This window comes from Salmo trutta, chromosome 26, assembly GCF_901001165.1.
Source record: "Salmo trutta chromosome 26, fSalTru1.1, whole genome shotgun sequence".
Classification (NCBI taxonomy): Eukaryota; Metazoa; Chordata; class Actinopteri; order Salmoniformes; family Salmonidae; genus Salmo; species Salmo trutta.
Window position 1 is genome coordinate 10903441 of NC_042982.1, and position 16199 is coordinate 10919639.

At 40.9% G+C, this 16199-nt stretch overlaps 1 protein-coding gene across 1 annotated transcript; it reads left to right on the top strand.

Moving 5' to 3' along the window:
- Positions 1 to 396: 396 nt before the first annotated feature.
- LOC115163102 (phosphatidylinositol transfer protein alpha isoform) lies at positions 397 to 14487 on the top strand. Its single transcript, XM_029714718.1, has 12 exons — positions 397 to 829; positions 2184 to 2214; positions 5305 to 5450; positions 6860 to 6951; positions 7317 to 7324; positions 8617 to 8691; positions 9202 to 9285; positions 11094 to 11171; positions 11759 to 11869; positions 12221 to 12343; positions 12553 to 12619; positions 13800 to 14487. Exons 1-11 carry the CDS (start codon positions 813 to 815, stop codon positions 12598 to 12600), a joined length of 813 nt encoding a protein of 270 aa, XP_029570578.1. The 5' UTR covers positions 397 to 812; the 3' UTR covers positions 12601 to 12619; positions 13800 to 14487.
- Positions 14488 to 16199: the final 1712 nt, after the last annotated feature.

Consider the following 16199-nt stretch of genomic DNA (forward strand, 5'->3'; position numbering starts at 1 on the left):
TGACGTACAGCGAGATGAAGTTAGCATAGGTGGTTGACAATAGTAGCATCCACAGTTTCATGTTGCTCCTGACCTGACCTTGATAGTGGAATAAGGTAGGTCTGGAATGGATGGATTCTTTGTGTTGCTCTAGTCTTGCTCGAGCTTATTGAAGGCTGAGCCACTGGTTTGACTTGCTGGGGTTGCTGCTAACCTGTTCCATCAGACCAACACGAGAAAACACAGGTTGTTACTGGGTTCACCCTCCACCAACTGTCACAGCCAAGAAGCCTGAATGAAGAGTGAAACCAGGAGGACTGGAATAACATTTGGTCTCAGTGAAACTGAACCACTGTGACAGGTGAAACAACTTAAAACCAATGCACTTTACTCTTAAAAAACAACATTTGACCTAGGTAGATTTCAGTTGAAGAGCCTACAGTTTTCCATAAGTAGGCTATCTACAGTACATGCCTCTCTGTGGCATGTGGTACAGGCCAGGCATAAGAAGAAATAATCTGACCTCTGTCATTAGAAATAAGAATGTGTGTGTGATCAGCGCAAACAATGGACAATAAATAGTGTGTATGTATCAGGTTTGTCTGTTTTGTTTAGAATAAGGATGGTTACTGGGTTACTGACTGGAGGTGTGGTCGCCACCAGAACGCCGCGCCCCTTTCAGCGTCTGTCAGGAAGTGAATTAAAGAAAAATCGGAGCGCAAAACCGCGGAGACCGTGGGGCGCAGCGGGTCAAACATACAGGGGCAGATTTAGAGTTTTTACCAGTAAACTACGAATCTGAATGCTGCATATACACGGACAACACTGCAAAAATGCTCATTAAAGAATTGTAAGTAAAAATGTTTGGAAATATATGCTGTTTAGTCAAAACGTGTTACGCAGGAGGACGATGGATGTGCTGTCATACACAGGCAAACATTGTCAAAATTCCTTGCCTGACAATTATCATGCTATGTTCGTTTATAGTGTTTTCTTTGTTAGTCTAGTGTTGCCTACTTACTATTTGGGCATTCGAAAAACACATGTGCAAGCTGGTATTATCTGTTTTGTCATTGCGTAAATTGTCAAGTTTGTCAATGGAGAGGGCTATTGACTGCTTGTTGCCCGTGTCCTCCCTGTATGGACATACTCATTGAATGAATGCATCAAGTAAAATAATCATTAATTAAGACATTATGCCAAAATGGAAATGTATTGTCATTTTACCAAAACTATTTAATGATCTTAACTGACAAAGTGCCACTTTAACATTGTAACTATAACTTGAATTATAATCATTATAATGCATCATCAGGCCTACTAAAACACATACAAGGGTGTGCCTTTATACACTCGTATGCCAAGTATACACTTGCACGCCATGTCATCTAACTCATTGGTTACTGGAGTCAACAACTGCCATATCAACATGACCATCCTGATGCCCCAAACTTGCCTGTATAACTACAGTATAATTAGTATGGTGCCTGTCTGGGCTCCCATTACACCCAGATCTGTTATAATGAAATATAAAGGGGTGCTTAGACTGGGAACAAGTGGTGATTATTGCCTATTGTATACTGGTATACTGGCAGAGGATAGAGACAAACCTAATTGTTTTCTGACAATGGAGATCTACATCTGGCTTCAATTTCCTCCATGACAATATTACAGCTAGCATCAGTAGCATGTTCCGGCTTGCAATGTTCATAGTTGGTAGGTAGAGCTGGCCAATATGGTCAAATATCCGTAACGCGATAAATTGCCTGACTTGATGCAATAATGATAGATAGAACATTAATGTGCACCACATTTTATTTTCCTTTAAACTACTGTTACTAGTGTGATGGTTGTAGCCATCTATTGTCCCATTAACAGTCACCCACATTAGCAAACTTATTTTATTTCAAACTTCACATTTCTCTAGTACAGGCTACTTATTGTAATGAACGATATCAGCAAAATGCCTGCGATAAGTGATCAGTATGGTCGGTGTCGATTCATTTTTGGTTTATCGTCCCAGCTCTATTAGGCTAAACGTGTTTTGATGATCCTACTATTAGAAGTTCATACCAGAGAATTGTCAGTCGAACTAATAAATCAAGTGATAAGTTAAATGAGCAATAACATTAGTCATGAGCTGCAGGGGTAGTTGGTTTTTAAATGTGTTGTTGTAAAGTGATGTTGCGCTCTCTCTCTTCTAGTCGAGTCGTCCTCCCGGTATCTGTGGAAGAAGTAAGTACTGACTGAGTGCCATTTCTTTGTGTCTTAAACTCTTGCTTCATGTCACAAATCAAGCTGGTTAAGCTACATTCTCGTTTTCTGATGCGACCGTCAAATTGAGCTCAACCATTAGCTAGCCCTATAAATGTGCCGTATACACCAGGGGAACATTCATGGGGCTAACCCATTACCTATCATGCCTATGCTCTTGAGGAATCAGGGCAGTTGGTCTGCATTATGTTCCTCTATCCTTGAAGTTCCTGTTTGTACACGTCTTTTTATGATGATGATGATTGTGTGTGTGCAGGCAGTTGGCATGGTTTCCATTATGTTCACATTGGCAGCATATTGGTTGCAGTGGTTAGCCAGCCACACACACTCAGGTGTCAGAAAGTATTAGCCATGTTAATTATAACAGAACACCGTATTCTGACTGAAGCTTTGCAGTTGAAGTCATTAGTTGTGGGTCGTTCCATGTCATTTCAGCAAGCCAGAACACCCACCATCTCCGATTTGTTCTGAAATCATTTCTGTAATTAGAAACAGATAGGATTAGCAGTCCTGCAACATTATTTTGTTGAAATACAGTACAATCTCTGAGAAATTAAGCTAATTGATTGCACCCAAATTGGCCAATTTAATTTATATTCAATAAATATAGTACCTGACATCCGATTTGGGCCAAACTTTTTTCTAACAATGAGCAAACCATGAGGAATCCAGAGAAATGGTTAACAGCCACCCACGGACCCCACACCCATCCCAACCCAGTATCAGTTCTCAATGTCTGACAGGTAGTATGGAGCTGCGGCTCTGAGTATTTTTCTTCATCCTATGTAATGTATTCTCAGTGAATTTGTTGATGTTTTTTCCCCCGTTCAGAGAAATTTGTCATTGAAGTTGTTAGGTTTATGGCCCATCCTATATCCTGATATTACCAGGTTCTGACCACTAGATGGTGCTGTTCCTGCAATTAGGTGAAAAATGTTTGAAGAACTTGTTAAAGGGATAGTTCACCCAAATTACAAAATGACTTTGATTTCCTTACCCCTGTAAGCAGGTATGACAGCAATGAATGCTAATCTTTCGATTAACTGAAATGTTGGTTATTTTTTGTTTTTTAAACAACTAATTGACTGATGTCGGTTCAATTACTTGAATTCTATTTCATTCTGTTTTTTTTTTCTGTGAGCTCAATGCGCACATAGTGCTGCAGTTTCTCTAGAGATAAATCAGACCATGCCCGAACTGTGCGACGTAATAAGGAGTTGTAGTTTCTAAAAGACCAATGTTCCACAGAAAACGTGATAATTAACTACAATGACCATAATCCATTGCACGGCTCCTTGTCCAGTCTGTTTATTTTACCCCTGCTACGTAAGAGTCAGAAGAATGTGCAATCAAGAGGGCATACATAGGGAGAAGTTTCTTCGAGAGGTATCACTACCTCGTTTTTCCCCAATTAAGATCACGTATCAAGGATCATAACTCTATATTCCATTCATAACCTTACATACGGGTGGTTCCTCATGAAATTAGAACAGAAAAATGCCATGCTTTGGGGATTTTTGCAATTTTTTCCATAGAAGGGTCCTTCTGGAGGAAGGATTGTTGAAATATATTTGACAATTGTATCTTTATGCATAATTAATTGAGGTTGGAATATTTGTGATATTTTGGTCTTACCCAGGCCTCTTTTAAGACTCCGTAATGTTTAATCTGTAGGTGCTACAAAACAAAAGTTGGTGTCATATGAAGCTTTACCCCTTGCTTTGTAATATGAATAGTATTTTGATTTAAATAACAGATTTCTTACATAAATGTAGGAATATTAAGTAGGAATGTTGAAGAATCTTAACATGATTATTGAAAATAAACCTTTCTGGATTTTGCAAACGTTTCAATATATTGTTGAACACAATATACTCTAGATGCATATCAAAGTTCCAGAGTGGGATCTCTGCTACTTTTACTTGTGAAAATGGATTCAAAATGGTTGGATTCTGCTGATGATTTGCAGGATGTGCAATGATACAAGTGAAAGGGGGGCTGTGATTGGTTAAATTGCCTACTATGCCAATTTCTCTGTATAAAATAGGCCATACCTTTAAAACGTCCTTGGCCAGCCTGAGGAACACACTTAGGGGGACAATAGGTGTGAAACTGGTTTTAGACGTGTTGTCTCATTCCTAACCACCCACTCCTGCATGAGATGGAGCCACCAAAATAACTCTATTTGGTAGAGGATGTGATTTTACCCCCCCCCCCCCCCTCCTCCAAACAGAGCTGTTTCACCTGCTGAAAGCGTCTAAATCAGCCCGGTACGAACTACCCACCATACACGCTGCACTTAAAACGCCACCGCTGGCGCACTAATGCCCTGTAATTGGAAGGCTAGTCTGTGATTTAATTGTCAGTTGGCTGTTGGTTCCTGAGTAGTGTTAATGTGTAGCAAGTGAGTCACCGGTTCCCTGTGATTCACTAGCTCCCTGACACACAGTGGCCACGTTCCAGCACAAATTTATTGTAGTCACGCTGCACACAGCAACCAATGGTCTTGTTCCACGTCATCGACTGCTGCTGAGTGACTCAAGGCCTGTGCTGGTGGATAGATGGGGTGTGCTGCCTAGGCTGGGACAGCAGAGTTGGAGACTGTAATCTACCTGCCAAATGTCTTCGACAGAGCTTTACATCCTCATATCACTGGCTTGCAGCCAATGAGGGAATAGTTGGCAATCTGTCATCTGAAAAGAAAACCTGCCACAGAGGGCTATTACAGTATGTTCCTTATGCTTGCTGACAGACCTGTTATGCTGTTAAGCTGTTATGCTGAAGTCAGTGTCTGTCTGGGCTAAATGCTCAAGGAACGTCCGGCGGTGTAAACAGAAAACTGTCCCTGTCCAGGTGCTCTGAGAAGTGAACGGTCAGGGATGGCAATGTGGGGAACTGAGTTAATACAATCCCCCTTGTTCGTGAACTAATTTCCCCCACATTTGTACCCACTGAAGTGGTTGCAGCTGTCTGTTAATGCAACTGGTGAACAATGGGGATTATTTAGTCTGTGTGTAACTGTCGCTCACTCCTCTGTCTCCCTCTCCACAGTACCAAGTGGGGCAGCTGTACTCTGTGGCTGAGACCAGTAAGAATGAGACGGGTGGAGGAGAAGGGGTGGAGGTGCTGAAGAATGAACCCTATGAGAAGGACGGAGAGAAGGGCCAGTACACCCACAAGATATATCACCTGCACAGGTACGATTGGTCCATCCATTCATCCATCTACCCACCTACTCATCCATCTACCCAACCACCCACACCACCCACATGGTTAAAACTATGAATTTGTGAGTGGTTACATTTCTCCAGCCCTATCCCTCAGCTGTTTCCCAAAAAATTGGTGGGGTGGTCATTTTATTTCAATTGCAGATTGCCCCTTTATACAGCACATAAAAAACATCTTTAAAAAAAAAATGCTTTCAAATTATACTGAACAAAAATATAAATGCAACATGCAACAATTTCAAAGATTTTACTGAGTTATAGTTCATATAAGGAAATTTGTCAATTTAAATAAATTCATTAGGCCCTAATCTATGGATTTCACATGACTGGGCAAGGGTGCAGCCATGGGCTCCCACTGCGGAACCAGGCCCAGCCAATCAGAATGAGTTTCCCCCACCTACCCTCAGACCCACAGGTGAAGAAGCCGGATGTGGAGGTCCTGGGCTGCTGTGGTTGCACATGGTCTGAGGTTGTGTGGCCTGTTGGACATACTGCCAAATTCTCTAAAACGATGTTGGAGGCAGCTTATGGTAGAGAAATGAATATTTAATTTGCTGGCAACAGCTCTGGCGGACATTCCTGCATTCAGCGTGCCAATTGCATGATCCCTCAAAACTTGACATCTGTGGCATTGTGTTGTGACAAAACTGCACATTTTAAAGTGGCCTTTTATTGTCCCCAGCACAAGCTGCACCTGTATAATGATCATGCTGTTTAATCAGCTTCTTGATATGCCACACCTGTCAGGTGGATGGAGCCTAGTGGTTAGAGTGTTGGGCCAGTAACCGAAAGGTTGCTGGATCGAATCCCTGAGCTGACAAGGTAAAAATCTGTCGTTCTGCCCCTGAACAAGGCAGTTAACCCACTGTTCGCCGGTAGGCCGTCATTGTAAATAAGAATTTGTTCTTAACTGACTTGCCTAGTTAAATGAAGGTTAAATATTTTTAACTTTAAAAAAAATCTTGGCAAAGGAGAGATGCTCGCTAACAGGGAGATTAACACATTTGTGCACACATTTTTAGAGAAATAAGATTTTTGTGCATATGGAACATTTCTGGGACCAACACCTTACATGTTGCGTTTTATATTTTTGTTCAGTGTACATCAAATTCAACTGTTTATCTTTTTCAGTGTTGAAGATACAGATCTCTCATGGTAGGGTGGGCTATACAAATAGGGTGAACTTTGAGCACCTCTATCTCCTGAATGTTTTGGCATTTAGGGCCATAAAATCACTTTCTCACCACTTCTACCATGGGCAAGCATGTGGAGAGTTTTGTTCAAATGGGTGTGTTCATTTGGGTGCGGTGGATGTGGTCAAAAAGTGATCGAATTCATATGGATCGACTCCATAATAATATCTTCCTTTCTCTCTGCAGTAAAGTGCCAAACTATGTGCGCATTCTGGCACCATCAACTGCTCTTAACATCCACGAGAAGGCCTGGAATGCTTACCCCTACTGTCGGACGGGTAAGTCCCCTGCCCTTTGTTACCTACCCCTTCTGTAGAGACAGAAGATGCTGAATAATTAACTCAGGCATACATGCTAGCAGCCAGCACTGTGAGGACAGGCTATCAGAATCTTTGTAATGTCTGAACCTATAGCCAGACATTAATAGCCAGGGTATTAATAGTGTACAGTGCCTTCAGAAAGTATTCAGACCCTTGACTTTTTCCACATTTTGTTACGTTACTGCCTTACTCTATAATTGATTAAATTCATTTTTTCCCCTTATCAACTTACACACTTACACAGAGATTATTTTGGAAACATCTGTTCCCCTAAACATTGTTTACTCTCTGTCTCCTCATGTCCATCTCTTCCCCTGTTGCAGTTATTACAGTAAGTACTGTTTTCTTCTATACATTTACACATACAGTATGTTGCTGTTTACTTGCACACTATTCAGCTGTAAACATGGTGAAAGAGGAGCTGCTAACCTTGCCTGTCAAAAGGAAAGAAGAGAAGCGGGTGGGGATGACTCCCGAGTGGCGCAGCGGTCTAAGGCACTGCGTCTCAGTGCTTGAGGCGTCACTACAGACACCCTGGTTCAAATCCAGACTCTATCACAACCAGACGTGATTGGGAGTCCCATAGGGCGGCGCACAATTGGCCCAGCGTCGTCCAGGTTTGGGCGGTGTAGGCCGTCGTTGTAAATAAGAATTTGTTGTTAACTGACTTGCCTAGTTAAATAAAGAAAGAAAAGACTGACACTGGTTTCGCCAGCGTCCCTGTGTGTCAGTGGTGTAAAATACTTTTACTTTACTATTTATATTTTTGACAACTTTTACTTCACTACATTCCTAAAGAAAATAATGTACTTTTACTCCATATATTTTCCCTGACACCCAAAAGTGCTCGTTACATTTTGAATGCTTAGAAGGACAGGAAAATGGTCCAGTTCACGCATTTATCAAGAGAACATCCTTGGTCATCCCTACGGCCTCTGATCTGGCGGACTCACTAAACACATATACTTTGTTTGTAAATGATGTCTGTGTTGGAGTGTGCCCTGGCTATCAGTAAATATAAAAAGAAAATGGGGCTGCCTGGTTTGCTTAATATAAGGAATTTGATTTATACTTTTACCTTGGATAATTATGTTTTTGCGATTACATTTATTTTTGATACTTAAGTGTATTTAAAACCAAACACTTTTAGACTTTTACTCAAGTTGTATTTTACTGGGTGACTTTCACTTTTATTTGAGCCATTTTCTGTTAGGGTATCTTTACTTTTAGTCAAGTATGACAATTGGGTACTTTTTCCACCACTGATATGTGTGCACATGCGTGTGCTTATGTGACTCTTTCAGCTGTTGTTCCTTGTACCACTGCTCTTAGCTAATGTATCCCTTAAGTTGTAATCACTAACAGTCCATATATTAGACTCAGTTTTAGACCTGGGTCTGAAATCTTTCAAATCATTTGAATGTTTGCTTTAGCCTACCTAGATTACCAGATGGGTGGGGTTTACAGGTTAGGGACTATTCTATTGATTTTATTAAGCCAGGCGTGCTCAATCGAGCACAGATCAAGTATTTGACACGATTTCAAATAGTGTTTGAACCCAGTATGTGTTGGTCACTTCAGACTAATCTTGTTCTTATTTATTGCTCTTCCTTCCTCCCGCAGAATGAATACATGAAGGACAATTTTCTGATTAAAATTGAGACGTGGCACAAGCCCGACATGGGGGATCAGGACAATGTGAGTGAGCAGCTAATGTCATGAGTCTGAATGTACACCATGTCAGCCATGGACCTCCAGCACATCTAATTCAGTTAGCAGACGTCACTAGTCCTTTAATTTGACCGTTTCCTCTTTTACTGTATCTGTCTGACTCTTCCATTGACGTCATTTCAGACACTTAATTCCACTGACGTCATTTGTGTCCATCCACTCACTTTGTGAAAGGATACAGAAACCCTTCTCGTGTGCATTTTTTTTGTTCTCAGACCTGCTTTGTTGGGCATGACACTGAATCAACGTTTACACAATGTATCAAAGTGCTATGTTATCAGGGTTGGGATCAATTCTATTTCAATTAAATTTCCCTTGAAATTGGATTTAGAGTTGCAATTTCAGTTTATTTCCTGAAATGAGTGAATTTAAATTGGCCACAACCCTGCATGTTATACCTGGTCTATGTAGTGACGACTAGTGAGGCATTCTTAGCTCTTGAAGTTGGTAACTTACTATAAATGATTCCCTGCATAGGTACACGGACTAGACCCAGAGCAATGGAAGAAGACTGAAGTAGTCTACATTGACATCGCTGACAAAACCCAAGTGGATGCCAAGGTGAGAGCAGTGGTGGATCCGTGAGAATGTACTAACAACTTATTATTAGTAATAAGCATGCTTTAAACTCTTACTTTTCTAAACCCAGATGCAGCAGGGTTGTACTCTTAAGGCAGTAAATGGAGGGGAAAAAAGCGACAAACAGGGAGGGACAAGTCCAATAGAAATTCCCTTACCGAGAAAGCAGGCTTCTGGCAAACAGTTGTGGCAAATCTTTGGCAAATTTGCGGCCAGCTCATATTTTCAAATGAAATTAGTTTTGTGGCCAACTGTTGCAACAAATTTTTAGGCGACTTGTGAACGTCAGGCAAACAATTCTGGGAAACTTGTGGTGAACTTTCTACTATTTGCTGCAAATTTTCTTCAAACTGATCATGAATATGCAAATTAGATTAGGTTTTTGATTACTTTGTGTATTAACAACATTGAAATGTTGTATCTACATAAACCAAGTCACATACACATTTAAATGAACTTCATTCTCACAGAGAACTAAACATACTAAATGTACTACAGTGCCTTCAAAAAGTATTTACACCGCTTGGCTTTTTCCACATTTTTGTTGTTACAAAGTGGGATTAAAATTGATTTAACTGTCATTTTTGTCAACGATCTACATAAAATACTCTGTCAAAGTGGAAAAAGAATTCTAACATTTGTATAAAAAAAAAATAAAATCATTAAAAATTCAACCCTAATATTGTATATCTTGATTAGAAAAGTATTCAACCCCCTGAGTCAATAAATGTTAGAATCACCTTTGGCTGCGATTACAGCTCTGTCTCTCTGGGTAAGTCTCAAAGAGCTTTCCACACCTGGATTGTGCAACATTTTCCCATCTTTTATTATTTTCAAAATTCTTCAAGCTCTGCCAAATTTGGTTGTTTATCATTGCTAGACAACCATTTTCAGGTCTTGCCATAGATTTTCAAGCAGATTAAAGTAATCCATCTCCAAAAGTGAAGTTTTGCTTTGATGTCAAGTCATCTCATGTTGCCACCTTAGCTGTTGTGGTAGCTAACATGCTACTGAACAGTGAAACTAGCATATTGACATGCATGTTATTGGTATTAGCTAAAAGACAGAAACGTATTCACCTAAAAATGTAAGTTAGCTAGCTAGATATCACATCAATTGTGAAAAATATGATAGCCATTATCGCTAGCTAGCCAGTCAGTGATGCTGACAGATTGCATCTGGTCTAGCTAGCTAGCAACAAAATGTGTTTCACTCTATCCCATAAAACATGACATTTCTTACCAGGCATCAATTAGCTTAAACTATTTAAGAGTTTATTAGCAAGTTTAATAAGTTAAGACACTCACCAAACAACTTTGGTAGGTAGCTAGATAGCTTGGTATCCATTTTCCAACAAATGTTTCTTCTCCCTCTGACTGGTCGTCATCAACTGTTACTGATCATGGAACTCAATGTTTACCAGACATGGCAACAATAAATATTGTTGCCACAGGTTTTCTCTTAATGTCTATGGGTTTGCCACAGATTCAAATACAATCTTGAGCGAATTGTTTGCCAGAAAAAACCTTTTGCAATAAATATTATTGTTGACAAAGGTTTCCCGCTGATTCAGCACTAGTGGCAAACTTCTGGCAACTTTTTGTGGCACGTTTTGAACTTTGCCACAATTTTTGTTGTTGTAAGGCTTAACAATTGTTTTTATTAACAAAATGTTCTACTATGTTTTGCAACAGTGTGCCCTAATGAATATGGCCCAGTTACCTGAAGAGAATTAAATAAAACACTGTCATCTTTGCATCTTACGCATCTGCTCACTCTGCTCCAAACAGGACTATAAGCCAGAAGAAGATCCTGCCATATTCAAGTCAGAGAAAACAGGCAGGGGCCCCCTGGGGCCTAACTGGAAGGTACTACCCAAACCAATATTGCAACATTGTTGTCATATTTTTCACATCAGCTAATTTCACAAGGAGCTGTATCATGAGTCATACAGTATATTTAGAGAGTTGGGCCAGTGCGGTGTTTGCCTGAACATTCCGAGAGAGACAATTTCACCTCCATAGTAGTTGCTAAGTGTTCATTGATGCTTCCGCATTGTGCTGTTTATTTCCGATAGTTTTCCAAACCTATGAAGATGTCCAGTGAAACCAGATATGCAATTTGTTGACACCACAACACAGTACCAACTTGGATACGCATTGTCCCGAATGCTATTCAGTAAAACCGTCAGTAAAATTCGCTGATCTGTTTTGTTTGTTTACAGCGGGTCATTTCATGGGGAATTGTCAGAGGTGCTCTCGTATTGTTATATCACCCAAATTTAGAAAATAAAGGCGCCAACATGGCGTCCGTTCTAAAATCTGGCCGTGGCACTCTTAATATACTCTATGGCTCTGGCTGTATCCATTCTGTTTCTGAAGCTCCATCGTTATGTGTGTTATGAACTATTCTGCCTCTGCCTGAGGGTGTAATAACTTTGTCTTTACCTCTGCAGAAAGAGCTTCCCAGCAACACAAACTCTCCTCACATGTGTGCCTATAAGTTAGTCACAGTCAACTTCAAATGGTGGGGGGTCCAGAACAAAATTGAGAACTTCATTCAGAAGGTGCAGTAAGAGAAAGAGACTCATCAATTATTCCAGTATTTGCATCATATTCTGTTATGGTGCCTTCATATCAACCACTGTACATGCAAAAAATGACTCTGCCCTGACACCGTGAAGAAGAAACTAGTAGACTCATTTGGCTGAGAAATAAGATATCCGAAGCTGTGCGGTCTCTATGGGTGTGACTAAAGACACGTTTACAGTAAAGACAAGGTGTTTTCTGTCCTCTAGTGGCCAGACAGTGATTTGCCATAGAAATGTTACTCCAAGTTGCACATAATAAATGCTGACATTAATAGTATTTGTTCCTTGTAATTATTTTTTAAATGTCTTCCCCTCTTTGATTTCCAGCAAGAGAAGCGATTGTTTACAAAGTTTCACAGACAGCTGTTCTGTTTGATTGATAAATGGATCGGACTGACGATGGAGGACATTCGACGTATCGAAGAGGAGACCCAAAAAGAGCTAGACGAGGTAATGTACATTTGTTTGGTCTTTGGCATTAATTAACTCCGAATGAGATGTACTACTGTCTTATCAGTTTTGTCAATAGGTTACGGAAATTTGCTAAATGCTTTGTTGTTGTCCTAGATATCCTACTTATTGGCGTGTGTGTGTGTGTGTGTGTGTGTGTGTGTGTGTGTGTGTGTGTGTGTGTGTGCGCGCGCGTGTGTGTCTTTCAGATGAGGGTGAAGGATCCAGTCAAAGGGAGTTCTGCTTCAGAGGACTGAGGCTGTGCATCTGTGATCCGTGAGTACCGCTCTGTCTGCTCATCAGTGGCCGTGTTCAGGGTCGCTTTAAAGCGATTTGCAACTGAAAATAATGAGTTTCTTATTGGACAAGTCTATGTAGTCCCTCCCTGTATAAGTACATTTTCTTCCGCTTGGTACCTATTGAACAAGACCCATGAAACGAGGAGCCTGCACCTTACCCCACATGACTCAGCTACCGTGTCATAGTGTAATCGCTCCCATCTCATACTCTATATCAGGGTTCCCCAAATTTAGTCCGCATTTGATTTGATTTGGCCCTCCCAAGTTTTCTGAGCAAGAAATTTTTTTTTTTAAATGTTTATTTTATTTTTCTACATAAAAGACTGTAAAAACAACAGCAAATCAGCTCCAAGTGATTTTAACTTTGGAAATGTGTTTCCACGCATAATAGAGAGATATACTTTCTGTGATTGTATACAAATGTAAGCAAGGTTTGAAATGATTATGTTTTAATCAAATATATTATTTTCGGGTTTCTTGCTGTTACTTTTTACCCGTTTTTCTCCCCAATTTCATGATATCCAATTGGTAGTTACAGTCCTGTCCCATCACTGCAACTCCCATGCGGACTCTGGAGAGGTGAAGGTCGAGAGCCATGCGTCCTCCGAAACCCGACCCCTGCACTGCTTCTTGAAACACTGCTTGCTTAACACGGAAGCCAGGCGCACCAATGTGTCGCAGGAAACAGCGTACAACTGGCGACCGTGTCAGCGTGCATGCGCCCGGCCCGCCACAGGAGTAGCTAGAGTGCGTTGGGAGAAGGAAATCCCGGCCGGCCAAACCCTCCCCTTACCCGGACGACGCTGGGCCAATTGTGCGTCGCCTCATGGGTCTCCCAGTCCTGGTCGGCTGCGACACAGCCCGGGATCTAACCCGGATCTGTAGAGACGCCTCAAGCACTGCAGTGCCTTAGACCGCTGGCGCCTCTCGGCAGGCTCGTGGCACAGTTATTTTTTGTTTCTGCCCCCGAGCACCCGCTCAAGAAAAAAATCGTCCCGCGCCTGAATCTAGTCGATGATCCCTGCTCTATACCCTCAAGCAATATGTCCTCTTATAATTATGCGCAAGGAAACAAGACGTGTCCGTCTTGCAGATTTGCATTTGATAGAAGACTATAATCAAGTCTGACAAATCTTTCTCTCCTTCCACTTTTTCAGATCTGTTACTGAGACACCAGCATCGCTGCCCTGCCCCAGTCCTTGGGAATTGTCTGGCTGTATGCAGACTTGACCCAAGGCTCTCTTCATTTCTGTCCCAGTCCTCTAAGGTCCTCCTATACTGTCCAGGCAAGCCATGGAGAGGCCCCAGCAGCCCAGAGGTCCACAGGCCCCAGCAGCCCCAGTGGGCCATCACATTCCTAACTAATTAGGTCATTTGTCAATTATTATTATAATTTTTTTTTATGGGAATTTTGTTTGAGTTGTAATGATAGTATTTTCTATTTTCTTAAGTCCTCCATGTGTTTTGTGGACAAAGCTGAATTTGTTGGTTACTCCTCCTGTCTTTCAAAACACGTTGTCTCTCGTCTCTGTATTCCCCTCTTGGTTACAGTAAATGTTTCTAGCCCGAGACCAACCAGACAACCTGCATCAGCAGGCTGAAATCCTGTTGTAGTGTTATGGCTTTGGGCTTTTTGGGGCAAGAAATATGGAACAATGTACCTGGTCTCTCTTTGAATAGAGATCTGAGTTAAAAAGCATATCCTTGTACTGTATTTTTCTGTATTTATTCACAGGTAATTTTCTCTGTTGGATTGCGTAACACTTTTGTGCTTTAATGGATTGAGCAACATGTAGTTGTTCTATGCGACCTATATTATTCAATATTAAAAACAATATATTTATACTCTTTGCGTTCTGTGATTGTATTCATTTAATGGGTCAAAAGAATTTCACAAATGGTTTAAAAGATCAAGATAACTATGTCTCTTAACCCATTGTTCATATGGTTTTTCAAAGTGGAACTCATATCAGCAGTTTCCTAACTCTAACACTTTTTAATCTCACTTATTTTCCCACAAGGTTTATGTAGATCTACAGACAATCATTTAGACCGCAGATAGACTGACTGAACAGAAGCAGAGACACTCATTTAGACCGCAGTTAGACTGACTGAACAAGCAGAGACACTAATTTAGACTGCAGTTAGCCTGACTGAACAGAAGCAGAGACATTAATTTAAACCGCAGATAGACTGACTGAACAGAAGCAGAGACACTAATTTAGACTGCAGTTAGCCTGACTGAACAGAAGCAGAGACTCATTTAGACTAGTTAGCCTAACTGAACAGAAGCAGAGACACTAATTTAGACTGCAGTTAGCCTGACTGAACAGAAGCAGAGACTCATTTAGACTAGTTAGCCTGACTGAACAGAAGCAGAGACACTAATTTAGACTGCAGTTAGCCTGACTGAACAGAAGCAGAGACTCATTTAGACTAGTTAGCCTGACTGAACAGAAGCAGAGACACTCATTTAGACTGCAGTTAGCCTGACTGAACAGAAGCAGAGACACCCATTTAGACCGCAGTTAGACTGACTGAACAGAAGCAGAGACACCCATTTAGACCGCAGTTAGACTGACTGAACAGAAGCAGAGACACCCATTTAGACCGCAGTTAAACTGAACAGAAGAAGCAGGCTGCCAGATGAGAAGGCTCGATGCTGTCATCCTGTGTAAGTCAAGGACAACTATAGAAGGTTGAACGGGGAAAATATACCTACGTTGATAACATTCAAAATGGTATATATTTTTTTTAATTGAAAGATGTGGAGTGATTTATTTTAAAGTAACTTGTGACGGAGAGCAGTAAATATGCATTTTTGGTGCACATCCCCATAGTTGCCGTTTTATGAGGGCGCATTTATTCCAAATTGTGGCACTGACCGAGTTGAGGAAGTCAGAGAAAGAGGCAAAGCGAGAGGATTTACTCCGCCCTAAATCTGTCTGAGTTAATCTCTTGTTTTTGTATGGCAGTCTATGAAAGAGGGTTGAATTACGTGAGGCTTATTTGAACGAACAGAAGTTTCATAATGTTTAGGCTGTTAAAATTGACTGAGGTAAGTGGCATTCAAATCAAATCAAGTTTATGTGTCACGTGCGCTGAATACAACAGTGAAATGCTTACTTACGGTGCAATTTCTAAGTAAAAAAATAGGTATTAGGTAAACAATAGTTAAGTAAAGAAATAAAAAAAACAACAGTAAAAAGACAGTGAAAACTTTGAGAAAAACAACTTTTATTGTGCCTGTTGTTCACATGCTTGCCTGCCCTCTCATTGGCTAGAATGGTCCCACTGTCCTGACCTCACTTGTCTTCACTCATTGAGGATATGTATTGTAGGGAAGATGACGGAAGTGGATGCTCTGTTCGAAACTGATGCCGGGTCAGGTAAAGATGAGTGAGAAGGAGTGGGCTACAGTCGTAAAAAAGAAAGGAAACAAAATAAGTAATGTTGTGATGGAAACAAAGATATCCCTAGATGTGTTTATAGTAGGAGTTTTGGATCAATGTTACCTGGGGGATCCGTTTGAAGTCACGAGGAGTATCATGGATGCA

Excerpts from the sequence above, each read along its gene's own strand:
- LOC115163102 (XM_029714718.1), top strand. Across the intron at positions 5,451-6,859 it reads AAGATATATCACCTGCACAG|TAAAGTGCCAAACTATGTGC; the intron begins GTACGATTGGTC and ends TTCTCTCTGCAG. Across the intron at positions 9,286-11,093 it reads AAACCCAAGTGGATGCCAAG|GACTATAAGCCAGAAGAAGA; the intron begins GTGAGAGCAGTG and ends TGCTCCAAACAG.